At 45.9% G+C, this 27,555-nt stretch overlaps 4 protein-coding genes across 9 annotated transcripts in view; 2 read left to right on the top strand and 2 right to left on the bottom strand.

Moving 5' to 3' along the window:
- The first annotated feature begins 308 nt into the window (after positions 1-308).
- Positions 309-6,257, top strand: GRPEL1 (GrpE like 1, mitochondrial). The gene is made up of 4 exons (XM_080592063.1): positions 309-465; positions 910-1,078; positions 2,650-2,731; positions 5,048-6,257. Exons 1-4 carry the CDS (start codon positions 401-403, stop codon positions 5,392-5,394), a joined length of 663 nt encoding a protein of 220 aa, XP_080448189.1. The 5' UTR covers positions 309-400; the 3' UTR covers positions 5,395-6,257.
- Positions 6,258-7,761: 1,504 nt separating this feature from the next.
- TADA2B (transcriptional adaptor 2B) lies at positions 7,762-13,738 on the bottom strand. The gene is made up of 2 exons (XM_080592062.1): positions 13,442-13,738; positions 7,762-12,421 (listed from the first exon to the last, which is right to left on the bottom strand). The coding sequence occupies exons 1-2, from the start codon at positions 13,709-13,711 to the stop codon at positions 11,429-11,431; spliced, it is 1,263 nt and encodes a 420-aa protein (XP_080448188.1). The 5' UTR covers positions 13,712-13,738; the 3' UTR covers positions 7,762-11,428.
- Positions 13,739-14,010: 272 nt separating this feature from the next.
- Positions 14,011-16,990, top strand: CFAP184 (cilia and flagella associated protein 184). Of its 3 annotated transcripts, none has more exons than XM_080592061.1 (2): positions 14,011-14,743; positions 15,206-16,990. In XM_080592061.1, exons 1-2 carry the CDS (start codon positions 14,060-14,062, stop codon positions 15,749-15,751), a joined length of 1,230 nt encoding a protein of 409 aa, XP_080448187.1. In that variant the 5' UTR covers positions 14,011-14,059; the 3' UTR covers positions 15,752-16,990. The 3 variants fall into 3 exon arrangements, with proteins under 3 accessions (XP_080448187.1, XP_080448186.1, XP_080448185.1); XM_080592060.1 differs by having other exon boundaries at positions 14,011-14,926; XM_080592059.1 differs by having other exon boundaries at positions 14,011-14,935.
- Positions 16,991-18,757: 1,767 nt separating this feature from the next.
- Positions 18,758-27,555, bottom strand: part of TBC1D14 (TBC1 domain family member 14) — a 66,860-nt gene continuing 58,062 nt past the window's right edge. For all 4 annotated transcript variants that reach the window (XM_080592029.1, XM_080592027.1, XM_080592028.1 and 1 more), the window contains 2 exons: positions 26,082-26,340; positions 18,758-22,119 (listed from right to left, as the gene is read on the bottom strand). In XM_080592029.1, coding sequence (XP_080448155.1) covers positions 22,054-22,119; positions 26,082-26,340 — 325 coding nt within the window. In that variant the 3' untranslated portion in view covers positions 18,758-22,053. The remainder of the gene's footprint in view (positions 22,120-26,081; positions 26,341-27,555) is intronic.

The raw sequence follows: 27,555 nt of genomic DNA, 5'->3' as shown, positions 1-27,555 counted from the left end.
AAGTGTACAGACTGGACCACCTGCGGCTACCCAATCTCCTCGTTTTTAGGCTGACCAGCTCTGACAGGAGACCCCATCCTGACCTCAGCCAGCACCAGGCCAGCAGTCTCTCCCGTCACTTACAGCCCCGCAGCGGGGTGAGGAGAACCCTGCCCGCCCGCCGCAGAGCCGCCCCCTTCCCGTTCCCCTCCGCCTCCGCCTCCCTCCCACACAAAATGGCCGCCGCACCCCCCTCCCACCACAGACTGCCCGGAAGAGCTACAAGTCCCGCCCCCTGCCCTCCCTCCCTCCCTCCCCTCCTATGGCCCGACGCCCTCATCCTCCTCGCGGATTGGCCGCCGGCCGCGTCCCTCACGGCCCGTCTGCTCGCTGATTGGCGGCGGCCGGGCAGGCAGGAGCCATGGCGGCGGTGGCGGCCCGGGGCGCGCTGCGCTCGCGCTCCCCGCTGCTGGGCTGGGCGCTGAGGTGAGGGAGCGCCGTCGGGGCCGGGCCCGGGCCGCGATCGTGTCCGCGCTAGGACGGCAGGGCCAGGCCGGGCTCTCCCGGCCCCGGGCTGGGTTAAACGGGGCTGGGAAGCGTCAGCGAGCCGTGAGCCAGCGCTCCGGGGCCGGCCTGGGCTCGGTGTCGCGTGTGGGATGTGGTGGGGAGGGGAAACAGTGCCCCGGGGGCGGCCTGCTGCGGCTAAACGGTGAGCTGGGCTCGGTTCGGCAGCGGAACGGGCCGAAAACTAACACCGCAGACCGAGAATCGTCGTGTTAGTTCGTGCTTTAACGTGAGGGTCCTGTAAGTGTTGATTTGTGAGGCGAAATGTCCCATTTATGAGGTGAAGCGCTCACTATGTCCAGAAAGTGCTAATCTCTTACAAAGCAGGCACCCGTTTAACGTTATTTTCATCTTTCTTTGCCTTAGGACATCTCCCCGACTGCTCTGTGTGGCGACGCAACAGAAAAACCCCGGCCAGAACGTGGACGAGGACCAGAGCCAGAGCCACAATGAGCAGAAGGCTGAAGCCAGCCCCGCTGAGAAGATGTTAACTGAGGAGAAGGCCAAGCTGGAGGAGCAGCTGAAGGAAGTCACTGTGAGTGTCCTGTGGTGGTCGGTGTGCATACCTCCCAAACTGCACGCCTAACTGTCTTGATGACAGCTTCTCAGTGCACAGTCTGCACACAGTAACGTGACTGCGGCGTAGCTGATGTAATGAAGCTGTAACTCAGTGAGTTCTTTAAACGTAAGGTTAGATACATTGCGAGACCTGAGATGCAGCCCTTCCTGGTCCAGAATGACTCTGGGCAGTTTCATTCTGATTTCTGAATGTAGTTGGACCTCCTTCAGCCTGGAGATTTGTTACTTGGTTTCACTGATTTCATTACGCTGAGATTTTTGCTCAGTGGAGAAATAATTTTTGGAAGTTCATTTAAGGGTTAGAATGCTTTTGAGGTGTGTATATTTGTAGACTTCTGAAAACAGCTGCTGACTCTTCCAAAGGTTAGAGTTAATGATTCTTAGCTTTCGTATAATACTGTACTTATTACGTGCTTTCAAAGTGAGAGTTTCAACCCATCTCTTTTGGAGATGTCTTTAAACACAAGACTAGCATGTCGTGTTCCCTATCTGGCCTAAAGCATCTTGCATTCCGTCTCGTGCATGACTTAGCAGAGAGTGAAGAATGCCCTGAGAGGCGGCAGATGTGGATTAAATAAAGGCATTGTTTTTCTGGATGAGTGCTTTATGTAAAGCGTCTTTCTAGAGCATGTGGGACTTAGGGAGGTAGCCCAGAACCTTCTGTGGAAGCAATGCCTATACATTGTAAGTGGACTGAGATTCCTTTCTGCTGCCCTTACCAAAACACTGAAGGACAAAACAGAGATGTCCTTTAATGCTTCTATCGACAGCATTTGCTATTGGCTACCTAAGAGGTCTCTCCAGTCAACTTATTGACTATTTTTAATCTGTTTTGTAATTCTTCACTTGCACGTGGAAGTTTAGCTTCCTGAGTGTGAAAGCCCAACGCAGAGTTTTGGCTTAGATCATAGAGCACTCAACCTCAAATGCCACAGCTTATAGAATTTAGTTCTTAGTACATTTACTGCATGGACATCTTGCTAGGAACACACCTAAGCTTAACAGAGTTCGAGCTTAACAGAGGTAGGCTTTGTAGTTTGTAAGGTTTGAAAAACTTGGAGGACACTCTGTGGTATGTATGTAGAGGGAAGAGATGGTTTGAAAGTAATGGTTGGGTTGAATCTTGTTTGCCACGGTGTCAGAATACCTTATGGCTTATGAAGGCTTTCTGTGAACACCTACCAGAAAAAAACAAAAGTCTTCAATTCAGAAAGTTTCATGTATTAACACTTCATGTTGTTAAAAATTTTTCCAGCTAAGCTGTTAACAAATACTGAGTCTGGAAGTCTGTCTTACTTTCTCTCCTTCACTTCTGTCTGCACTGACACAAAGCAAACATTTGCCTTTGTAAGAAGGATTCTGTGATAATTGCCATGTTGTCTTCAGATTGCTCTTTAGACAGAGGATTTGGGCAATGTAACTTTTTTTTAAAAAAATGTTTTATACTGAATTTTCAGTTTTGAATTATCGTCAACTACTCGACCGCTTGGAGTGAAATCTCTTCTGTAACTTGTTTTTCTTCTTCAGGACAAGTACAAGCGTGCCTTGGCAGATGCAGAAAATGTGAGGCAAAGAAGCCAGAAACTAGTAGAAGAGGCGAAGTTATATGGTCAGTGGAGGCTCTTTTTGACTATAAGACACAGGAATAACAAGATAAAGTGCAAAGCCTGAAAAATTGAGCTGACTGTCCGGCAGTTTTGACAAGTTGTACTTCCCAGTTATTCTGGATACTGGGTTTAAAAAAGATGTACTTGAGGGAAAGAGGTTTAAATGGTTCCTTGCTTTGTATCAGAATTGGAATCATCTTACTCTAGACAATGGCGAGACTGAGCAAGCTGTAGCCAACAATTTGAAATGTTCGTTACATTTGACGTGATTCCTACGTGCATTGCATTTCAGATTTTTCTTTAGTAAGGTTTGCAGCCTGAAGTTTGCCTTTTTCACGTGCTTGGTCTCAAAATAGTGCAAAAAAACAACCAAGAGCATGGAATACTAGCTTTATCTTTTTTGTTGTTTTGTCATTATCGTTGTGTTTGTTTTACCTTTTACATTTGAACAACATCCCTGTTCTGTTGAAGGCCACAGCTGTCAAACAGAGGTAGTACACTGCTAGGAATGTACACTCACTGGTTTTGAGGCGTGCTAGAAGTGCACCTTTCTTCAAGAGTCACTGACATCTGGTAGAGCTTTTTGACATTCCAAAACAATTTCTGTTGTACAGAGTTGTGCAAAAACTCTGTAGCAGAGGAGTGCTATATCATTTAAGTGTTTGGCTGTCACTCCAACTTGAAAAATTAGTTATCCTCTTTTGCCACACTACACACAACTGTATAGTCTTATTCTGAATGCAAAAGTTCTAATTTCTGCATACAAGATCTTCAGTTAATATGCATGTTTAAAAAAAAAATCACTCAGTTGCATGGTATTGTACAATTTTTATGGATGTTTGAATGCTTCATCCTGAAATTCTTTTTCAGTAAGCACCATTTCACTAATGTGCTGTGTATTGCAGAAGGGCCTTGAGTCATATCTGAGTCCAGAGATGCTATCATAGAAATAAATATTCAAATGCAACTTCTCATGAAAAGTAAATTAAAGATAATCTGCATGATTATAAGTTTCCTCATTCGTACAGGATTGCTCTTTCTGTTAGGGAAGAGAAACTCTGTTTGAGACTTGCGTAAATCCACAGAGGTGCAGTCACAGATATCTAGAGAGATAATTCAAACAAACAAAAAAAACAACAAGAAACTTCTTGAGGAGCCTGGCTGTTAGGTTTGATCCAGATCACTGGACAACTTGTTAATACGTGCTTTAGACACTTAAGCCCTCACCATAGTTTTAGGCTAAATTTAAAGTTTTGATTCATGTGTTAATATTTTTGGAACTAATTGGATGCTTTTCGTTACAGCTCTCTAACGAGCTCAAGTCTCCAAAGGGTTGTGCGGTTGTTAAAGTGACTTTTTCCTGAGAACTAGTTGATCCCTGTAGATCTCGCAAGGTGCTTCTGTAGTTCATTTTCTTTAAACCAAAGACTTGTCGTCTGGTAATGCTGCTATTCCTTCTTGGTAAGGGGGGGGAAAAAGTAAGAATTAAAAAGGCTGAGTGTGATGAAAAGAAGAAACAACGAAGGCTACCAAAATGCAGCGTACTTTGTCATTGCCTTACCTCTACGTAGAAATGTTACTCAACGAAGTTGTTTTGATCTTTCATGGTTGCTTGAGACAGTTTACCTGAAGTGAGATTAGTCTGGATTCTTCTAGAGTGAGCCAGAGATCAGCTTCAGGACACGGGCTGCTGTTAGTTTAGGAATTACTCACTGCTTGTGAAGCTCAGCTTCTGACTCACTGTAGAAGTGGTTTGTAGTGGGAGGGAGAGAGACGAGCTCCTTCATTCAAGGAAGAAGCCTGTTCATCTCTTCAGAGCCCTCACCAGTCTGACTACAAGCTTTTTCTTCTGCAAATATCTTTAGCGCATCAGATTAAAGGGGAGGAGTGGGGCAACACAATGCTTTGGACTTCAGGTGAATCCCCCAATGGAGGAGGCAAAAGATACGTTCCTTAACATGAGGAAATGACATTAAGCCATCTGAAGGTTTTGGTAATGTCTGTTAATATTAATTAACAGTTAACTGTTAATGTCAGCTCACCAGCTTCAGCTCTTCTGAGTATTAGTTGAGACACTTTCTTATGTATAGCTAGAGGTGGGGTTTTATGGTATCTGTAATAGTTCTGTGTCATCAAGCAAAACCAGGAAGGATTTTTTAATCCCAAATGTTTACTGTGTTACACCTTCTCAGTAACCTAAAAGATTACAGGTTAATGCTGTGGTGTTTGGTTTGTGTTTACTTGTTTTTGTTGTTGGTTTTAATGCTTGCTTCCCTCACCAGACTAATCCTGTTCCTGCCCCTTCTATTTCTTTTTAGGGATTCAGAGCTTCTGTAAGGACTTACTAGAAGTTGCAGACATTTTGGAGAAAGCAACAGAAAGCGTTCCAAAGGAAGAAATTAAGGATGAAAATCCTCACCTGAAGAGCTTGTATGAGGGTCTTGTCATGACAGAAGTACAGATTCAGAAAGTGTTCAAAAAACACGGCCTGCTCAGACTGAATCCTGTCGGAGCCAAGTTCGATCCCTACGAACACGAAGCGTTGTTCCACGCTCCCATGGAGGGGAAGGAGCCGGGCACTATCGCATTAGTATCCAAGATTGGCTATAAGCTGCACGGGCGTACGCTGCGGCCTGCCTTGGTGGGTGTTGTGAAAGACGCTTAGCTGCTTAATCAGAGAATCTAAAATGCCATACAATTATTAAACAGCTGGATGGTTTTTCTCTTACATCATGCTTTCCTTATTCCCCTGTCCCACAGGAGGTTTCAGTGAATCCGTTGAGGTCTCCCAGTCAAAATGAAGCAAACAATGAGTTTCTGTTGCTTAGTGGCCTTCAGCATTGGTGTTCTTTAAGCTCTCTTCTTTGAGTAATACTTAACTACAACCATGGCTACTGACGGTACATTACATTGAAAGGAAGTAAACGCTCACAAGAACTTTGCAATCTCATGTTTATCGCAGCATAGATTGAAAGTCCACACAATGGTTCAAACAGTTCCTTTTGTTTTTTAGAACCTAACGTTGCAGAAGCGGGTGAGGTAGTACAGATGGCCAGTTCTCTGCAAGTATCCATCAGCTTTGCATGCTGATGTGTATGTTCTTTTTTTTTATATAGTATGCCTATTCAGAAATACTCTCAACATCTGAAACTGAAACCTTTGTGACTTCTGACCTGTAAATAAAAGGCAGTGGAGAGCAGACGTGCTTTGTAACTGTTCAGCCCTATTAGTTCTCCAGTAAAGTCGACTCACAAAAACCATCTAATACTTGTATGGCATTGACGAACCAATAGAACTTATCCTATCTCTGGATTTTTAATTTAATATTGTATAAATTGGTTTAAACAATTTTGATAGTCTTGTAACTTCCAAGCTCTACAATCAGTTTGTTATGCAAACTGTAGGTAAAACCCTGCTGAAAGTCAGAATACCTAAAGAAGTGAGTATCTGGGAGTTCAGTACCTACTATATTTTAGAATTACATAAATAATTGCATGTAAGTGGCTCAAACAAAAATGTGAACTGTTTCATCTCCGTTTCTTTCATTTATTCATCCTGGGTCTTAGGCTGCAACAGAGCTTTGCCCGCATGCAGCTCTTGTCACGTTTAGCTCTACCTGCTGCTCCCAGTTGCGCAGAATCAGGCTAAAATACGGTACAGCGATTAACAGAGTGCTTTGTTCTGCACTGGCCTGGTCACCTGGATAGGAGTGGATGGGACTTGGCAAATTACACAGCTCACAAAGTGTCTGTCCTCTTACATCCTCAAAGCCCACGTGTTTAACACACAAGACAGAAACATCGAAGGTATGCATCTTATTTAGGACCTGGTGAACTAACAGGAAGTACTTCCGAATTTTTCACCCTCCCTTCTGGTTGTCTTGGGTTAAGGAGCTTCTTACCTTAAGGCTCAAGTATTTTTTTATCTTTGAAAATTCAGATGCAGCATTGCTAACAGTTTACTAAACATTAGAACTACTCATAGTGAGCAGTGATTATTTAAGATTTTTACCAATGCTGGTTTGCCCCATGAGAACCAGACAGGTAACTAGGAACAGCCAAAGTGCATACAGCTGTTTGGGGGTTAATCATGCTTTGAGATTCATTTAAGTCTTCCTCAACTCTAACAAAATCAATGCTTTGGCTGGATAGAGGAGGGAGAGTAATTTTTGGTGACTGTGTGAAGGCAACTTGACTGTTAATTTCTTAAGCTAATCAATTACGGAGATGAAAAGGCAAAGATTGAGCGTAAAACTACAGAAAAAAAAGGATTCCATACAGCTGAGGTGAATTTGGTTGTAACTTCCTCCCATCTTAGTTAGCTCATGCTGTGGCTGTATCAAGTAGGATGAAGTGGTTTTTTTTGTTGTTGTTGTTGCACTTTGGGTTGGAACCTTTGTTCAGCCGTGATATGCCCTTAAGGGACCAGTGTCAACTTATGTACCTTTTTTAAAGCAAACAAAAAAAAAAACTTAGCTAAACTAAATTTAACTTTATTAGCGTAGAAGATTTTTCCAGCAGGACAGCTAAGGCAGAGGGCCAGGTTCTTCCACAGCAGATCAAGATTTTGTCAGTGAGCTCCAGCTCCTCACAGTGTCTTTTTTGACTACATTACTTCATTTAAGGTACGGTTAAACACAACTTGCCGTTAAACGCTCAGCACAAGACTCAAACTCGTATCTTTAGTAGCAGCTGAGTTGATTTGTTTCTTTCCCTCAGCCTGCGCCTTCAGAGAGGCTGTCAGTACAGAGAGCCTTTAGGAAGAGCTCAAACCACCACTGTACAGCAGAGCGTACAGGTCAGAGGCACTGAAGAAACCAAAGCCCAGGTGGTTCTGAAGCTTAAGCATAAGAGAGAGCAGTTGACAAAGCTGCCAGTGCCGCTGCCTCTGGCTTAACTGATTGGTCAAGATCATTCCTCCGCCCACCACCACTTAGCTAAAAACCATCTCTATTTACTACTGGCACGATTTTAGCGATTTTCATCACTCTCATACAAGCTACGTTGCCATGAAATCAATAATGGAAAGGAACTTTTAATACAAGTTTATTTACCAATATACAATGCAAAAACCTAGTAAAACGCTGAGTGCGCACAACATCAGTTAGGTTTTACATGATTTCAGCACAGGCATTTGTGTGCCTGGCACAGCGACACCAGTACACCACTCAAATGAGTGCAACATTCCCTTTAAGGAAGCAGCTGATGAACTTAAAGTGCTCACCAGGTGCCTTCCTTCACAGTATTTTAATTCAGCATCGCTTAAGAGCAACCGGGGCACATGCAAAAAACATTTTGCAAGAAAGAATAGGAAACCAAAAGGCGAAGGAAGTCAGTTACAGTCGCAAAGAAATTTGATGCAGCCACCACACAAGAGAATAATGGCAGAGTGCTTAAGTTGTGTGATTAACGAGGCCGTTTGTGGTCAAAGACTTGTGCAAACCACTTGTGGTGTTCTTACTGCTTGCTGGGACCGGGCAGGAGGTCTGCATCCAGAGCACTGCCCTGCAAGCCCTCTGGGCTGGGTCGCACACAGAGAACAGAGGTTACTGCTCCTTCGTTACACAGTGAGCAAGCAGTACTGTAAAGCATCACCGGACTGATGGAATTAAGTGAACAGCATCAAAATGGATTATTGCTGCCTCGACCAGTAGCAGAAGATCAGCATTTTGAACAGCTGATGGACTGTCACTTTTTCATAGGCTTACATCAATGCTGTTAGGACAGATACTATCATTAGGAATATTTTTAGTCAAGAAATAGTCAGGAGGTAAGCATATCAAACACCTTTTCATTAGCAACATGAAGCCTGGAGTATTTGTACGCTACAGGAAACGCTGCCTGATAAACACAAGATACAAGCTGAAGAGCGTTTGCCATGGTTGTTCTCAGCCCCTTCACCACACAAGAGAAGCAGCAGAACTCGAGTAAATTGCTGGATTAAGATAACTGCATCTCAACTGAAGAAAACAAAACAGCAGCTCATAACAAAGGAATGCTTAGGCTAAATCGGTTCCACGTGAAAATATGGAACAGCAGCATCCTCTAGTGCAAGTCACTTTTAAAATTAAAAGCACAGCTGACACTGAGACATTGCTTCTAGGGAAGCCCTTTCCAAGGGAGCAGCATTTGCTAAAGCAAACATTTACCACCTTGAATTTGCTTGCAAGTATAAAATAAATATTGATATCCATATTTCATACATTAAAAATATTTTATTTTACATTCATTTTGATGTTCAATAAGTTACGTCTAGCACCAAAGAAACATTTTGGAGGGGCTGAGGAATTAAGCAAAGTGTAAGCACAGAATTAATTTCTACAGCATTTAAATGACTCATTGGTGCCTAGGTTTTTTGTTTTTTAAGTTATTGTTCAGACGGGCATTAGGCTATTGCTTCAGTTAGACTTAGGTGTGCCGAAGCACTGTGGAAATATAAAAATTATATTTGAGGAAAAAAAAATCAGAAGACCCACAATTATTTTAAGCTCCCAGCTACACACAGAGCTGAGGCTCCCGACCACCACCAGTGTTACGGCAGCTAGGAAACGGGGTACGGGAAGAACCACATTGCATAGCCACAATCCCAGAAAGAAAGGCTGAGCTTCCTTTCCAGGGGAGTAGGCCAGAGGAAATCTTGGTTTATACCTTCTGAACTTGGCTTGTGTGCCCCGTGTACGTGCGTGTCGGGTGGAAGGGGTTGGTGTTGGTGAAGCTGCTTGGCGCGCACAGGCAGCTACAGGTCTGCCTCAGGGACCCGACGGCACGCCGCTCACAGGCGAGCCACACAACGCCTTACAGCAGGGAGGACAAAGCCCTTCCCTTTTCCAAGGGACAGACTGTCACAAGCTCAAAAGAAAAAGGCACTAGAGTTTGGTTTCGTTTGTCTCCTTAGAAATGCTGGCTTTGTATCTGTACCCTCTTTAGTCTAAACTGCCTGCTAACACTGCTTTGATAATGCTGGCTCTGCTAACTGAAGGCCCGTTCTGGTCAGGGTGCCTCTGGCACGGTGCAGAATTAATACTGGTTCTAAGGTTTCACGGTAGCCTCACTGACTGCAGCCCACAGTATCCACACAAGATTACATTTCCGTGCATTTGTTCTGAACCCTGTCAAGTTCCATGTTTTGGCACAGCCGTGCTCCAGAAGAGCCGCCCAGCTGGCCTCTCCGTCACCGCTTCCTGCTCTGGACAGCATCAACTTGTTTTTTTTAATTATTCATTTGGGTAACCGCCAGCACAGGACCTTAAGAACGAAGTGAGGATAAGAATCCTTTCCTAGTCGTCCGTCAACGTCGCTCCCTTAATCGGCACGTATTGCTAGAATACTGGTGCGGCTCAGGCGGTGCCGCCACGTGCTGTGCTACGCCGCAAGTTCGCGCCTGCTGCGGGCACCCGGCTCGCTCTGCGGCCCTCTGACAGCTCACAGCGCCCTGCCGAGCGCGCCGTCACCGCTGCAGCGCGCTGAAGTCACCGCTCTGCCGGCCGCACATCAACAGTTTTAACTTCAGCACGTCCGGCCCCGTGCATTTCACAGTACGTGCACTGAGAAGCCTGGAATGGCTTGAGTTATGCTTCTGTGCTTCAGGAGCACAGCAGCTGTGCATTTTGATCTCATTTACTTCTTGTTTTTGTTTTTAAAAACCAATCTTGGGGGTCACTATGAGCTTGAGAACGTAGCTCCTGACCAAGTCCAGGAGGCTGCTACACGTCCTCAGACCATCTGTGCTCAGAAACCCCAGGCACCAACGGAGGAGGCTCCTCCAGCAAGAGCTAACAGCGATTTTTGCTGCCTGAGGCTCCCAAGAGCTGCGAGCCAGCTACCTGCGTGCTCTCCTGCACCGCCTTTCTGCCCAGAACCCGCCACTTCGCAGCGGCGCTGACCCCAAAGCACAGCACCACCACAGCTGCCTCGCGCTCCTGCAGCCTTGCTCCTTAACACTGAAACCTCCTGTGGGGCGTTTCAGCGACAATTCAAGCCCAATCTACATCCAGAGAAGCTGGGTGCAAAGGCAGCTCTCCCAGAACCCTTCCCACAGAGCAAGCACCTGAAGGCACCTCGCCCACCACCCTCCTTCCTCCCCGCCCCCCATCACGGCTCATCCCTGCCCTACTCTCTGCAGAACCTCTCGCCCCCCGTCCCACCACCCCGGCTGTAGCTACTAAGGAGAACGCTCTGAAAGCTTAGCAACGGTCACAGAAATCCCTGCCCACTCTGCCTGAGAGCCAAGGACTTCTGTAAGCTCCGCTCTGCTGCCAGCATTATGCCAAAAACAACGACGGGGAGAAGACAATTTGCTGGAAACCATCTCCCACCTTCAAAAATAAAAAAAAAAAAAAGGCAAGGATTACACTGACACTCGTTTGTCCAACAGTAAGGAGTAAAGCATCTACCCTGGGACCATCGGACTTGAGTACGTTCACATGGAAGAGATCTGTTCTAACAATGCACCCAAAGCAAAGTGCTCTAACGAGTAACGAAATCTAACAGAGAAGTATCACAAGTAAGCATTTGTTATGATCCAAAGCAAAAGTCTGTTTGAACGACGGACCATGATAGTGTGGGTTTTTGTTTTGTTTTTGCTTTTTTTGCCTGCTTTGAACGAGAAAGTTTCTGTATCTTTGGGGAGGGCAGGAAAAAATAACGGAGTCCTTGAGGCTGCAAGGGGCCTCTGTTATGATTTCTCAGATCAGAAGAGTTTCAGGAAGCATCTCGGGATATCCAACCGCTTTCTGTTAGAAAGTTTAAAATCCTTTTCTTCAGTACCTTATCTAAGTAACTGGGAAGGCGACTCTTTGAAGGGATTCCTTGTCTTTTTTGAAGATGGTCTTTAATGATTATAGTTTTCACAGTCACGTAACGCGCAGGACTCAAGTTTAGAGAGCTGCAGAGCACTTTTTCCCTGTCCGATAAGAGTTCAAAGCCAGGCAGGTTTTCAATGGCAGCAAATTCACCTTCTTTACCCTCTTCCTTCCCCCTCTTGGAACTGGCTATGTTTTTGTTCTCCTTCCTCTTTTCCCGTTTGTGTCTGGCTGCCTCGTACTCCGCCGACTCCTCCATTTTGGTGATTCCATTGCGGCGATACCGCTGCAGTTCCCGAATCTTTGCTCGAAGTATTCTCTCCTTGTGCATGTTCTCAAAGAAGTCCTCAAACTCCTTACAGGACATGAACTGGTACAGGGGCCTCAGTTTCAGCCTCAACTCCTTCTCTTCTTTTGTGATCTTTCGTTTGGGAGTTTTCTCCTTGTCCTTTTTATCCTTCCCCAGAAAGGCGGGCACCAAGTTATAGTCTCGTGCAATGTTCTTCCGCCGCTGCCTCTCCTTGAGTTTTCTTACGTACATGTCTACATGGGCTCTTTTTAGCTCTATTTCCACGTCGTCGTCGTCATAGTTCACCGACAGGCCGCTGATCAGAGTCTCAGCATCTTGATCGTATTCGATCTCGTAGTCGTCCCGGAGCGGCATGTAGCCCAGCTGCTGCTGCTCGGCTACCGATATATCCAGCGGCGGGAGCGGCGTGGTCAAGCTCGGAGAAAGCGGGCCGCCGCTCGGACACGTATGATCCGTCACTCGGTTGGGGATCGTGTCGGGGATGCAGGCCTTCCCGAGGTTGCCGTGGATGTACATGCTCACGTAGTGTTCCATCACCTCCTGCGGCGTCCGGGAGGCTCCCACGTGAGCAGCCATGTCCTCCTGAAGGGAAAACAAGGAGGGGCAGTGACATGATTCCTGTTACACCCCACGTATAACACGCACTCCTTCCTCCCTGTCCCTCAAAAACCAACTCACGATACCCTGACTGCTGTGGCAATCCTGAAACCAGACCTGCTGCCACGCGTTTAGGTCCAGGTAAGCATTTACAAGTGCACAAGGGCACGTAAGCTACGACACAAGTATCAGGAATGTGTGAAGCCCCAAAGAACATCAGCCTGGGAAGCTGCCTCAGGTCTGCCTCTAGTTAGAGGAACACTGCCCGGACACTGGATCCACGTGGTGACTGCTGAGCATCCACTGCTGTCTCCAAGAGTCGGCTTGCTGTCACCGTGAAGTCCTGCAGGTTCCCAGCGAGTACTGAGATCACTGCCTCGTTGGGGGTTGTTCATTTGTAGTGTAACCAAAGTACTTTTAAAGCAATATAGAAATAAGAAACGTAGCATTTATGTCTCTTCTCTAATAAATTTGTAATTAAATGAACTAGTTATCACAAGCCTTGAGAGTTTGAAAAAGAGCCACAGAATCATAGAATTATGGAATCATGAAGGTTGGAACACACCTCCAAGATCTTCTGGTCCAACCACCCCCCTACCACCAATGTCACCACTAAGCCATGTCCACAAGCACCACATCCAGCCTCTCCTTGAACACCCCCAGGGACGGTGACTCCACCACCTCCCTGGGCAACCCGTCCCAATGCCTGACCGCTCCTTCTGAGCAGAAATGTCTCCTCATTTCCAACCTGAGCCTCCCCTGGTGCAACTTGAGGCCGTTCCCTCTGGTCCTACCGCTGGGTACCTGTGAGCAGGGCCGACCCGCAGCCCCCCACACCTCCCTCCCGTGCAGCCGCAGAGAGCAGTGAGGCCTCCCCTCGCCTCCCCTTCCCCGGACCGGACGCCCCCAGCCGCCCCCCCAGGACCGGTGCCCCAGCCCCGCAGCCCGGCTGGGGGCAGCCCCGCGGGGCCGGGCGCTGAGAGGCCGGGCCGGGCCGGCCCTTACCCAGTTGCCGAAGCCGAACTGCTCGATGGCGTCCAGCAGCAGCTGCTCCTCGCGGCTGCTCCAGCCGCCCTCCGCCTCGGCGCCCCACAGCGTGAAGCGGCCGCCGTCCACCAGCTGGTAGCCGTGCCATCGGCGGTGCGGGCCGATCTCGGCGCCGGCCGCGAAGCACTCGGGGCACAGCTCGATGTCGGCGCACTCGGTGCAGCGGAAGCGCAGGGAGCTCACCTCGGCCAGACAGTACACGCAGTACTTCTTGCCCAGCTCCGCCATCTTACCCCCCCTGCTCCTCCCCCCCCTCCTCCTCTTCCCCCCGCCCAGCCGCGCGCGCGCCTCGCCCCGCCCCCTCCTCCCCGCCGCAGCCAATCGCGGAGGGGCTCCCCCGCCGGCAGGGGCGCGGCGCGCCCGGCGCGCTGAGGAGAGGCGGGGGCGGCGATTGGCCGGGGGGAAGCCGTCCGCCCGCGCCGCGGCCAATTGGAGAGGGGGCCCCGAGCGACCCCGGCGCTGAGCGGTTGGTAGGGGAGGGGGGCGGGGCTTCGGGGGCGGGGGGAGAAGGGAGGGGCCGGGCGGCGTTGCCGGGGCGACGGGGGAAGCCGGGCGGCGGCCGGGGCAGCGGCCGGCATGGCGGCGGGGCCGGAGGGGCTGGAGGGGCCGGGAGCCGAGGAGCCGCCGGGGCTCGGCGGGGCAGGACCGGAGGGGCCGGGGCCGGGAGATCCGGAGGGGCCGGGACCCGAAGAGCGGGGACCCGGGGGGCCAGAAGCGGAGGAGCCGCCGGGGCCGGAGGAACCGGGACCGGGGGACCCGGGACCCGAGGAGCCGCCGGGGCCGGGGCTGAAGGAGCCGGGACCCGAGGGGCCAGAAGCGGAGGAGCCGCCGGGGCCAGTCCCGGAGCCCGCCCCCGAGCAGCCCGAGGTGCCGGAGGCCGCCCCCGGGGAGCCCGAGCTGCCGGCGGAGCCCTCGGGTCCCCCCGCACCCGCAGAGCCGCCGGCCCCCGAAGCCAGCGGGGCCCCGCCGCGGCCCTTGGAGGAGGAGGAGGTGGAGGAAGGCGGCGGCCCGGCGGCGGAGCAGCGGGAGCGGGCGGCGCTGCTGGCGGAGCACCGCGGGCTGGCGAGCGAGCGGGAGCGGCTGCGGCCGGCGGGCGCCGTCCTGCAGCTGCGGCTGGGCGAGCGGCTGCGGCTGCGGCGGGGCGAGCGGGCGGCGGCGGCAGGAGGCGGGCGGCAGGCGGCGGCCTACGGCGAGCGGCTGCGGGAGCTGCGGGAGCTGCGGGAGCTGCGGGAGCGGGCGGAGGCCGCCTGCGGGCAGCGGGTGAGGGCCCGCAGCGGGAGGTGCCGGGAGAGCGAGGCCCGGGCCGAGGAGCAGTGGGCGGCCTTCCGGCGCGGCAAGAGGGCCCTGGCCCTCCGAGCCCTCGGCGGGAGGCTGGGCGGCCGGGCGGCGGCCGTGAAGGCGGTGGACGGCGTGCTGGCCAAGGAGCAGGCCAAGGAGAGAGCGGTGAGGGAGGTGAGGCGAGCTTGGGTACCTCTGGGTACCTCTGGGCTGCTAAAGTTTCCGAAAAGGACGGGGTCGTCCTCTTCGTACGCCTAGGGAAGTATCCCCTTCCAGGGGCAACAGGCGTGAAGGTCTATCCCCCAGCGTTAAAGCACAGCAGACTCATAAAACCTTGCCTTGAAGCTTTCCTCTTGTCACTACTGACTTTAACCCCAAGCGCTTCTTCCCCCACAAGGCAGGGATTAACCAAGTCGAACCACTCTTTTATTTCTGCCCCTCCAGGTCCGCGTGGAAAACATCAAGATGAAGCTTGAAATCCAAAGCCTTGAAGCGGTCTTGAAAGCCCAAGGAGAGCTGTCGAAAGGCCAGAGTTTTGTAGACTTTGAGTACATGAAGAAAGAGAATCAGAAGCTCGGCCAAAAGTTTGATGACCTCTGTGGTGAAATTCTAAAGCTCAAAAAGAAGGTATCGACTGCAGCGCACGTTCTCAGCCATTACAGGGAGGAACTACAGTTTGTGGAAGCTGAGAACCAAGTCAGAGAAGCCGAGCTGATGGACATTGACATCCTCTTGTCACAGAAGAGAGACTTCCTCACCAGAAAGAAACAGGCCAGGGACAGGCTGCGGGCAAGCACCCTGAAATTGCAGCAGAAACGTGGGCTGGTTGGAAATGAGGTACTGCTTCAAGACTTTGAGGAGAAGGTGGACACTCTGGAGTTGTTACGTCAGCAGCTGGAGACACTGAAATGTCACCACGCTGGCCTGACCCTTACACGTAGGGAAGTTCAGAAAAAAGTCAGGGAAGCCAATCAATTTTTACCTTTTTAGGCAAAGAAAGCACGGAAAAGATATACGCCAAGGAGTTCTCTGTAATTCTCATTTTTAACATGCTTCTTTTTGGTAAATCCTAGGGAACATACTACACACATACTCCTGAAAAAGACTTTTCTAAACGACATCAATACTTGGCATTAAATGATCATAGTACTCATTTTTGAATGAAACCATATACCTATTTACTTATTTTTAAAAAAGAAAACCAGTCAAAAGCCTACACTTCTAGAAAATCACCTCTGTGCTCAGTCCTGTAAGACCATGGCGATATTGTTTAAGCAGAGCACTCACCGTACTTGGATTCAAATCTTGCTTCTACCACCCTTTTGGTTCTTATAATTCAGTATCAACTTCATCCATACAATAAAGCTACCCGCCTTCTAGGCAGGTCCTGGATTAAAAATAATTAATCTAAAGGGTTACTTTTCATAGATGTGGCCAAGAACTGAAGAGAGAAAGAAGCATACTGTGGAAGCCTAGCAGGACTCGCATACAGCCAATGCACTGCAGAAGCACCAAATCCCTCGCCCATTCTGTAAACATAATTGGCTGCAAAGTTTGTCTTGGTGGTGTACAAGAAGAAAGGTTTACTACTTTAAAAATATACATCAATCTTATTCAGAACTAGAGTTCTGGTGTTGTTTTTTTTGTTTGTTTGTTTATTTGGTCTTTCAGCTTTTACAGCCTAGGGGATACTCAGCCTTGTGTGTGACATGTCCTGGTGTGGGACAAGATAAGGAGCAGCATAAACCCACCACCATTTTAGCCCCCTCTGCACTGTTCAACTCTAGTGCCAGAATTCCAGAAGACTGAATTGAAAGGGGGGAGAGAAATTTTCACACATATATGACCATACAGCTCACACAGCTTTAGTTCCAGGAGACAGCTTCCGCTTTCAAAATAGCGTATTCCTGAAATTCCCGCATGACTCATGAAAAACAGCAACTACGAGACTTATCTACATCCTGCAGCTCTTGCTGCTGCGAGGGTAGCATCGTTTTTCACTAAGACATGGGATGGTGTCGAGAATACAGAAACAGCTCGGGCCAGTAAAATGTCAGAGCTGGGAAGGAGTACGTTCTCGTTCCTGAAAGAGCTGCAACCAACCAGCTGATGGGCAGCCCAATTATTGCGTGATTCTTGAACCGAGTTAATTGCTAATTTCCATCCATTTCTACTTTGCTTAGACAGACTAGATCTTTTTAGTCAGAATTAGGTATGGAAGGCCCAGATGCAAGTCTTCAAAGGCTGTGAATTTTGCAGCAAAGCAGCTACATCCCAGTGGGAAAGAGTAGGAGAGGAGTCTTTTGGTCTCCCACCACAGGCTGGAATTACACCCTGTGGGACCAGCATTGCTGAGCTGTGCTTGAGCTGTTGGTCCCAGTCCCAAAGTTGCATACGTGTTTACACACAGCACACAGGGCACTGAATACACTTGCAAGGGGGTAAAAGTAGATAAGCACGTAAAGACATTCCTAGCAACGCCTTATTCCTTTCTCTTTTAAATGAACTAGGTTTTCTGAACTTGATAGTTATTTAAAGGCCAGAACGTAATTGGTTATTACACTATTGAAAGCTTACTTTTTTTTTGTTCCTTTTTGTCATAGTGAAATGGCAGTCTTCAAAGAGATCGGTGGTTTCTTACTTTGTGCAGTCATGCCGAGCAATCTGGTTATATTCTTCTACGGTCCTGACAGTTTTGCAGAACCATTCCATAAACGACTGAAACAGCGATGCTCTTGTTGTAGAAAGAACTCAAGTACTCTCTAACTTCAGTAGCTCGCAACCTCTGTTTATGAAGACAGATCATACACAACTAGTAACTTTCCACAAAACGCCAGTATATCTGTCTCTTGCTGGATAGTGAAAGGACTCAAGTGTAACTGCCAGCCACTTATCAAGAAAAAAAGGCATTATAAATCATGGCCCCTCACCATAACCTCCTGTTTGGTAATGGGGCTCTTCTCCTGCTGAAAGGAGTGGTTATTGCCCAAGTTGAGTAGCCGCTTAATGTTCTATGAAACTTTCCATAAATACTAGTGGATGATTAGCAGTCATGTCTCTAAGAGAAGTAACTCTTATCTTATTACTTACAAATTCCTGCCAGGGAAATTCTTAAGACTTCTTGCTGCTTTTGGCTTAAGAGATGGAAACCTTCTCTTAACTTCTTAAAGATCATTAAGCAACAAACGTACACAGGTAAAGGGAGTGAGGAGCAGGGAAAGTACATCTCGGGTGCTTTTCATTGCTGCACTTTTGAGATCTGGAAAAGACAGGAATTTAAGGTGCAAATGAAGTTGACAGCATATTCCATGTCCCTGAGGTGGGATTTCTACTGAAACATACTATGAAGACATTAATCCTCACATTGCCTCCAGGGTTTTTTTTCTTAGTCCTGAGCTGCTGGGGTAACCCACTGCTATGCTGGCCTTCCAAAGCACCCCGAAGGTGTAAGGATCAAAGATTTCTCCATTTTCCTCCTGAAAACATAGGAAGACAATCTGTTGAGGAAGTAGTCAAGATAAATCTATTTGTATCTGCTAATCTCAGTATTACCTGTCTTCAGGCAGATTGGAATGAGCACTGGGAAAACAAGTAAGAAAATCTAGTTTTAAACAATTTTATGCAACTCCTGTAATATATCTAATATAAATGTCTACCAGTATCAAGCATAAGGCGATTTTGATGTTCTAATCCAGCAAATCAAACAGCAAGGTACTTCGGTACGAGGCAGTGAAAGGTGTTTCCCAGAGGAAACTCGAACAGTGGCAGCCAAGTCTTTGACTATGTTCCCCTGCAGTCTTGTTGCGCAGGTAGTTTCTCCCCAGCTTGTGTCTAAGTTCTATTTTTACCTGGTGTTTTAACCCCTTTCCAGACAATTAAGGGATGGGAAGCTTCTCCACTCGAATATCTGAAGTTAGGTTTACATAAGAATTAAAGCAATACCGCCTGAAGTTGAGCACAAAGATGCCCTGCGATTATGAAACAAAATAAACCATGTTTTCTTCTTTTAAAACAAAGAAAGTTTTAATTTCTGAATTACGCTGCCAACAGGTGATTAAGATAACTTTACATGACTTTATTTAATAAAACCATATATTTACAGTTGAAAAAAGTTCCAGTTTGATACACATATCTAAACAAAACATGTAACTACATAAAAACAATTTAAACGTGATGTACAGGGGATGTATCAACAGTTCTCTACACGTCACTATAGTTTTTGAAACATTCAAAAAGAAGCTGTTATAAGGTACCTCTTCAAATAAAAGTCTTTACTGAACGAAATACGTCAATGATTGATTGCGGACTGAAGTTGCGAAACGGCTTTACAATAAAGTGCAGGTTGTACAGAATTCCTAACCTGGTTGAAGTTTCCTGTTTTCTCTCATCTGCTGCACGTCCAGTGACAGTTGCAGCCTTCTGATGTATTGCAGCATTTTTATTTTTCCTTAAACCCATGAAGAAAATGAAACAGTTTGCTTTGATGGGGACACTCGTTCAATGGGAGAAAATCTCATGCATCGTGTTACAGATGCCCTCAAGCATCCAAACAATAAAATTAAGTTGTCAAAATCTTTTATGCAATCCCTGAATTTATTACAGAAACCCTCCTTAATAATTAAGAGATTTGGTATGCTGCAAGAAACTTAAAAAGCTCAGTGGCAAGTAATTCTAAGCCATTACAACTCAACTCTGTTTTTATCAAAATTCAAGCATTATTTTCAAATCAAGTTACTGAGAAGTTGAAACAATTGCATCTTCAGGCAGGTGATTTTTTTCTTCAAATGCATTTTGTTTGAAAACAAACTGTGCAAAGCTCCTTATTGCATTGCTTTTCTTCATTAAAGAACATACCTTATATACACAAAGAAATCATTTAGAAAATATATACATCTTCTAAAAACAGAAAGATCAAATCACTGAACAAAATAATTACGTTTGCAAGTAACAAACAGTGCACAGGTGTTGCAGCAGGCCTTTTCCCACAACTATGCCCATTTCCACTCTTACATTCAACATGTTACTGAGAAGAAAAAAACGAGAACAGGCTGCAGATGGCTAAAAGAGACCTACTGGCTCCAGAATATACTCTAATCAGACAAGTGAGCCATCCTTCTAGACTTGGTTTAAACGGAAATACACACCTAGTTACAATGAGGACTCAAATCACAAAGCCAGTTACAGTACCACCTAAAAAACGTATACTGAGGAAAAAGTTGTCTCCGTTTAATAAATCATTTAAAAGCATAGTGCAAATGTTTGGGATGTTAGGCCTCTCATACCCTTTGTGAAAAGGTGTATTTGTTGTAGTAATAGTAAAAGTAGCATTAAAAACCACTTACTGACCTTCCAGCTTTCTATTGCACGTCAAAGCAATGTACCATACAAGTACCGGTCATTAAAGGATCAGAGCTACACAAATCCTGGGAGCATTAACGGGTTTTCATGTCAACATCCTGATGTCTGTTTTCAGCAAGTGATGGCCTAGAAGAAGCCTTTTGGAGAAATTCAGATGGCCAACAAAAAATACACACGTCTATTACACCAGGTACACGAAGTGGACAGGAAAAAAGGCCAATGAGGTAACAGACTGGCAAGCTGCACTTGTATCACATGTATTCCAAAGTGATTGGGAGTCTTCAAACAGTTAACCAAGAAACCTTGCTTTCGCTCTTTTTTAATATTACAGTCAAAGTATCACCCACAGAAAGAATGTTTGTACTAAAGGAGAGTCTTTTGATTACATCCCTTACAGTCTAGGTTGGTTTGAGCAGTGTGCAACTATTATTCTCATTTTTTTATTCAGACAATGCCGAAATGATCGGCATAAAACAGACTGAGAAGCCCTGGGAAGCCTATGGCCATGTAGCTAGAGGGGCTAGTCATTCCTGTTGACAGTTAACACAAATATTGCTTCGGTTAGTTTTCCTTTTCAATGGTCGTAATTATTTATAAAACAGATTTTACACTATACAATAAACATTCTTGTAAATCAGAGGCACTCACGATTTACAGTTCAACATTCGTCTGAATGCAGAGGGAATCTAAGCGGTGTAACCACTGAGCATCTGCTGTCGGCTCTCTGTAACTCGCTCTCCTCTATCAGAGGCTGGCTTCAACGCTAGGAAATGACAGCCTCTACCTGTCCTGACAGTATCTGTCCGGCACGTTCCCCAATAAACTGCTACTCATCACTACATCAAGTTCAGCTCCATATACGCTTTTCTACTATGGCAGCAGCAACTTCCAGAGATCCCCCATAAGCTTTTCTATTCAGCAGCAGTGCTGGCTTATGGAACTCCTCCCCTGTGCCCTTCCTCCTTGGTTTTGCCAGTGAGCAGACCTGGGTATGAAGAACCTATAAAAATTCCTTTCAACCATCTCTCATCTGCTCAGCCGACAGTTTCATCAGTTGGACAGATGGCACAGGAATAAGTAGCTGGTAGGCAGGAACACCCTGAAACAGCACTGCCCCAGAGGAGGGAGACATGGAAGCATACATTTACTGGTATGTGACCCTGTGTTTAAACAGAGGCAAGACAGTACGATTGGGGAATAATGCCAGCTCGGTACTAGACCCACACCTGGTGAGTTTGGAACCTAGCCAGAAAAATGGAACGTTTTCCATGTGCATCCAGATTGGAACATGGATTTCCAAGGCATCTCGAAGAATAATTGGTTTTACACTGCTAGCATGACTTCTTTTCCAAGTTAACTTAACGTTTTTCCTTAAAGAATGGAATGTAGTTCTATGTCTACATGATCTCTTTGGTAAATGGGACCTACAGCCTATAAAACCAGAAGCATTTCTAAAGAAATGGTCCTTACGTCATTTAAGTATAAATTCCAGCACCAGTTATTTAAAACCCAGATCCAGCTCCTGTTAGGGGTATGGGAAACATATCCTGCCTAACAACAAAACTAGGGAATAGCTTTCAAAGCAACCGACATTACTGAATGCCCGGTATTTTAAAACATCAATGAAAAAAAGAAAGAAACCTTAATGTTGTCTAGTTTTACTGCCCTCATCAGACATCTGATGTGTATCGCTGTCCACCGCAAACGCTCACTCCGCTAAAAGTTTAAGGCTAAGCCTAGGTTTCACTTACAAAGGTTTTAACCTCCCATCTCCTTTTTTTCCTCCTCTCTTCCTCTCTCCCCTTTAAGGCTATCCTACTACTGAAAAAGAACTGAAATAACACTTTGATTTGCAGGCTCACACGTGTCAAAACACTACCCAATACTTTTGCCACTTTCGATCTTTTCCTGTGAGTTCCTGGAGGCAGCCAGAGTTAACGTTTGAGTGAAGGGCTTCCTTTTTCCATTTCCCGGTTATCCTTCTGCAGAGCAGCCAGTATCTAGACAATGCAACGAACGAGAGAGAAAAAAAGTGTTAGATCTACAAAGCTATAAATCTCTGTCCAAAGATTTTCTGATGTCATTACCTCTGAGCAATACTATTTTAGCTATTAAATATAGTTAGGCTCTCAAAATTGAGAACCTCTCCACTGAAGAAGACCACTCCCCTAAGTCCTTGTGGCATGGTTAAGTAGGAATGGATTTAACAAAGGTCTAAACTCAATCTCTCCCCAACACACACACACACACACACACTCTTGAAGCCTGGATGTGGGATTTTTACCCAGACTACACAACTGTAACACTATGAAAAGGAGCTGCCTGAGGGGAACTTCTAATTCTCCGGATAAATGAACTGTCTGAAACCACAGCAACTGGGCAGCCTGTTCAGAATCACCATAGCATTGATTGGTGCTCGCCTAGAGCACTTGGCTGTCTCCAGATCTGTTTATGTGATTTTTCTGAAGCAAAAAAAATCACCATTTCCGTTCACATTGAAAACTTTTATTTCCCATTAGCTGATGCACGGTTTTGTTTTGTTAGCCCTCATGACCTGCAGACAGCACACTGCCACCAGTTCCTCCTCGCAGTATGCGCTCCCTGCCCTCTGGTCACTCTCCACTGCAGCCCAGCGGCAGCCCCAGGATCTGCCCAGGAACCCGATGTACTTTGGGACATTTCCTCTCAAGGAACTGCAGCTACAGGTAAGCAACTCTGACCAATTTCAAACAAACTTCTGCATCATCAGAATTAACAGCAAGTAGCTCTAAATCACTCAGAGCCATTACACAATACTGCCAGTATTTCAGTGCAAAGGCATCCAAGCTGTTGCAACAGGTGTTCAATAGAGGCACGAACAGAGCTGCTGCTGGCTGGTTGTTTGACAGCTTCTAGAATTGGAGAGATTTCAGCAAGGTCCTGCTCACAGATATTCTGAATAAATCAACAGCTACTCAATCAAATGAGCTTACTGAGACTTGCAAGTGCCATAGTAAAAATGCCTTTTGTGGAAAAAAAACTTTTTAAGGAGCCTGAGAATGAAACCAAAATACTGATCCAGAAAAGCTTTTTAAGCAGACCTAGCTAACGGAGAGCTCAGATTCCTTAGTTATCTGGAAAACCTGATGGAGCTAAAATCGAAGCATACAAATTCCAGAAACACTAAGCCAACAGCCTAATCTGTTTCTCCACACCTGATGCCAAAGCCACGATTATAACTGCCGCTCACAGTTCAGACTAAGGCTGTATTGGCACAAGAACCTGGAGATCCTTGTTGGTAACTCCAGAAGAAAACCAGAACTTGCAGGCTTCCTGCTGACAACCACACTCCTTGTTACCAGAAGTGCCCCGGTCATCATTCAGCCGGTCTCCTTCAGTCTTTACTTTCCCGATCACGCTGTTAGAATGACCAAGGGGAAATGGAGTGTGATGGAAAACACCACCAGCCTGTCTGACGAGGGAAGCAGGATTAATAAGCAGCCTGTAGCATTTCAAATGAGGTCCTACAAACATAATCTCTAGACAGCATCATCCCAGAACATGACACGCAGGATACCAACACCAGAATTACCAGAGTACAGCAAGGTGCGTGGTTCAGTGCTTTTCTGAGGACCAAGTATATCTACTGCTGAGACCTGAGTCTGAATTTGACTTCTTAGCTCTACAAAATCAAATACACTCCTAACAAAGGAGCAGCAGCTCAAGCTATGCTGCTTGCTTATGCAGGACAGTTACTGTAACCAAACGAGATGATGCTGAGATGGGACAACGCCACTTTTTTAAGCTCAAGAGCATTTGGCATCCTCTGTAAACTAGTGCCCCTGGTCAGTCAGTCCACCTAGAAGTTTAACTCCAAAGCAGAGCATCCATCACAGTCAACATTCATTTTGGTAATTTGAAAAGGTATTTCCCTACAGAACTAAACATACAAGCAAAAAAAAGAAACCACAAATGGGTACTACAGCAAAGTATCTAACTTCTACCAAAATACTTGTAGTCAAAAATAATTATCTAACCAGGGAGCACAGCAATCACAGCCTAACTTCTCAAACATCCTGGGTGGGTGGGTGGGTGTTGCCACAGGCCCCAGCACTGCTGACTACTACTGCTCCCACTCTGCAGCCAAGTTACACACTACCAAAAGCCTGTGCTAGAAAAGCAAAGTTCAGGCTTCTGAGTCCAAACTCATCTTGGTGAACTTTAAAGGCTGAAAAAAGGTAAAAGGCCACCTCAGTCAGCATCTCTGTAAAAGCAAAAAATCCCATACCCTTGTTGTCTTGGTGCTGATCACTACTGGAACTACCAGTTCCAATAGTGGTACCTCAGCAAAGTTCCAGTATGTATAGGGTACAAGCAAACTCATAGCTCCTACTCACTTCTGGCTTGGAAAAGGATGGCTAGAGAGTGAAGAGGCCTTCCTGACAGAAACTCATTCAATAATGAAATTAGCTGGTGAAGAAAGCCAGCTGGTGCAGAAGACAACAAGGTAGGTAAGATGTCAGCCAGCACCAACCCTACAGTGAGCTGGCTCTCCTTAAGATCTATTTGCTCCACTGTTCAGCAGCATTTTTTCTTCAGTTTGCCACAGCAAGCAGGAACAATCTGGTAAATTCCAGCGTAGTCCAAATGAAGTTGATGAGGAGACTGAGGAAGACTGCTAGTGCTAAATTATTTTTAAAGTCCTTGTCCTTTTGTGATTATCACTACCAAACCTTTACAGTTATCACAGGCTGAAAAGCACTGGCAGAGAACAGCTGAAAGCTGGTTACCTGGGGGTATTTGGCAGAATAAGACTCCTATCTCCCCATCTCTGCAAACACTTGAAGCAGCAGTAGGCTGAGAATTTATTTTGTATGTGATGGTCACCCACATAGGGCATGTTCAAAGAAAATGAACTATCTGAACAAGGAACAAGACTGGAAGGCTACTTGTGGAGACACTGCTGGCTGAACAATGCTCTTGAGGACAGAAACAAAGGTGGATCTGTACTAGTAACTTCTGATGAAGCCCAGAAGGTAAATGCAAGATAAGCTGTGAGGAAGCCTGTGTCAGAGGAAATGCTAGCAGTGCTCTGTTCTCAGCTGGGCAGCACAGGCCATGCTCCCCTCTACCCGCAAGGAAAGGCTCAGAACACTACAACCAGCTCCTGCCGCGAAAGGTTAGGAATTCTCATCTCAAACAGCACGCTGGTGCTACCTCCCATCTACCATTACTCCAGGAAAAAGCCATAAGCTCCCATTCACGGCTGAATTGCCATAACCACCAAGTTTAATGTCACCTTTCAGTTCTCCCCCCCAAAAAAAATAATTTGTATAGACTGGGCAGAACTCATGAAACAGGCTGCATTACTGCTTTGAAATAATTAAAAAAAAAAAAAAGTTTCCCTTCCAACTGCTATGGAGTGCATTTGACCTAACTCTCCAGCATGAATGCACACAGCAATTTCCACATTCAAACAACATGTTTCCACCTTTTTTCTGTAAACTGAAATTTAATTGGGAATTGCAGCGATGAGACAGCAATTTTTTGAAGTGAAGACTTCACTGCTAAATGTCATTAAAGAAATCAGAGATGTGGTCACTTCTGTACAGCCCCAAATTAGGCAAACTCCTCAGGGTTAACATATAATGATAATGTCCTGACCGATTCTCATCTTATCCCAAAGAGCGAACTTCTGCGTTTATGTATCATGCTGTAATGCTGGTAGCAGTCTTTGTAATAAATAAACTAAAAAAGCTGTATGATACTTTACTTCATCAACTCTAACATTTCCATTCTGAGTGTCGACTGAAGTCTCCCTTTCCAGAGAAAAAAGCTCAGGCAATCCACTCACCTGAATGCATACTGAACACACAGCAAGCCACGTAGCCCTACCCACCCACAAAATCAAATACTAGGTGTAAAACATTCTGCATGAATACCGTACATTCATCTGATAATCAAAGATCAACATGCTCTTTACCTGAGCCCACTTTTTGTTTCTACTTTGCATCTGAATGGCAGCAATAGATGTAAAGAACTCTTCTGAAGGTAAGTCCTCTGGTAGCTTTGTTAAAAACTGAGCTATATGAATGAAGTCCATTTTGGTCAAAATATCTTCAAAAAGTTTTAATATTCCCAGGGCTGTACGAAATAAGAACTCTTCTCCGTCACGGCAGAACACATCCCAGACACGACAAGCCAAGTCTAGTGGCAAAGATTTGCTGTACAACGTGAATATCCTGAAAAACAGAGTACAATTTTCACAGTTACTGGACAAGAAAGACGTCTCGGATGCTCACAGAAGTACAAAGACTGCTCATTAGCAAGTTTGAGGCTTCTCAAATATGAATATCCCCTTTGTATTTCAGAAGTACTCCTATTAGTTGCTGCATAGCAATACATTAAACAATATAAAATTGTACTACATTAGTACAACAGTTACAGCATATCACCATCACCTGGGGTTCCAGGCCTAATTTTTCTCCACATACGCACTGCAGAACATTTTGCTGCTCTCTAAAACTGCAAATAATTCTTTCTCCAGCAGAGGTCAGCAAAACCTCAGCTATAAATACAACCTTTCCGTATCTTTTAACACAAAATTTATTTTCACGTATGCTGAATCTAACAGTACTTCTCTTGTGCTTAGGATTTCACGCACACACACACACACACCTTCTCCTTTTTCATTTAAGAAATTCTGGTTTACATAAAAAAATACAATGGAATGGAGATATAATACACACACACACATATATAGGTATAGAATATAAATCAATTTATTTTCACAGCAAATTCTAATCATCAAAGGTTTTCTGCAATATTTGCTTTTTACTACGTCAGATTATTTGAATGATGTCCCATCAAGTATAACGCTTCTCCGAGTCGTCACACTTTAGGAAAATAGGAAAATTTTGTATTTTATAAGCAGCAATAAGAGATTAAGCCATTTGCACAAATTCAGGTGACAAGTAAATTGCAGGTTAAGCATCCTGCACTATTTCACTTCATTCTGTTTTCACATTTTATAGCAATATTTTTTATATCAAGTGGAAATCGTTAAAATTCTGTTCTCCAAAAAAGCTGAATTAAGAAAGTGGTTGAGGCTGGATTGAAAAAACAAAAACCACCTACTGTTCATATATATATATGAACATGTATATATATATATACATACAAACACATTTGAATGTAGAAGAATAGCATGGGATCAGCCTCCTTGGGTTATTGGCTGAGCACGTGCCTAGTTACATACTTATTCTATACTTTCAGCATCTTTGTACAGTCACATCCCATATAAGAATGTCTCACTGCAGAATACTTGCACAGCAGAATTACAGCTTGTTGTCTATACACACAGGCGCACAGGAAACAGCAATAGGTTTTCCATTTAAAAAGACCAGTGCAATAGGAAGCAATTCAGCTGAACACTTTCCTGGTCACCAAGCAGCAGG

This window comes from Anser brachyrhynchus (genome assembly GCF_964034855.1).
Source record: "Anser brachyrhynchus genome assembly, chromosome: 4".
Classification (NCBI taxonomy): domain Eukaryota; kingdom Metazoa; phylum Chordata; class Aves; order Anseriformes; family Anatidae; genus Anser; species Anser brachyrhynchus.
This window is presented reverse-complemented; position numbering and strand designations above follow the sequence as displayed.

What these genes read in the sequence shown, in the direction of transcription:
- GRPEL1 (XM_080592063.1), top strand. Translation starts at nt 401, where the DNA reads ATGGCGGCGGTGGCGGCCCGGGGCGCGCTGCGCTCGCGCTCCCCGCTG. An exon ending in CTGCTGGGCTGGGCGCTGAG is followed by an intron (nt 466 to 909) that starts GTGAGGGAGCGC and finishes TCTTTGCCTTAG; the next exon opens with GACATCTCCCCGACTGCTCT. An exon ending in AGCAGCTGAAGGAAGTCACT is followed by an intron (nt 1,079 to 2,649) that starts GTGAGTGTCCTG and finishes TTTCTTCTTCAG; the next exon opens with GACAAGTACAAGCGTGCCTT.
- TADA2B (XM_080592062.1), bottom strand. Translation starts at nt 13,711, where the DNA reads ATGGCGGAGCTGGGCAAGAAGTACTGCGTGTACTGTCTGGCCGAGGTG. An exon ending in AGTTCGGCTTCGGCAACTGG is followed by an intron (nt 12,422 to 13,441) that starts GTAAGGGCCGGC and finishes TTTTCCCTTCAG; the next exon opens with GAGGACATGGCTGCTCACGT.
- CFAP184 (XM_080592059.1), top strand. Translation starts at nt 14,060, where the DNA reads ATGGCGGCGGGGCCGGAGGGGCTGGAGGGGCCGGGAGCCGAGGAGCCG. An exon ending in AGGAGAGAGCGGTGAGGGAG is followed by an intron (nt 14,936 to 15,205) that starts GTGAGGCGAGCT and finishes CTGCCCCTCCAG; the next exon opens with GTCCGCGTGGAAAACATCAA.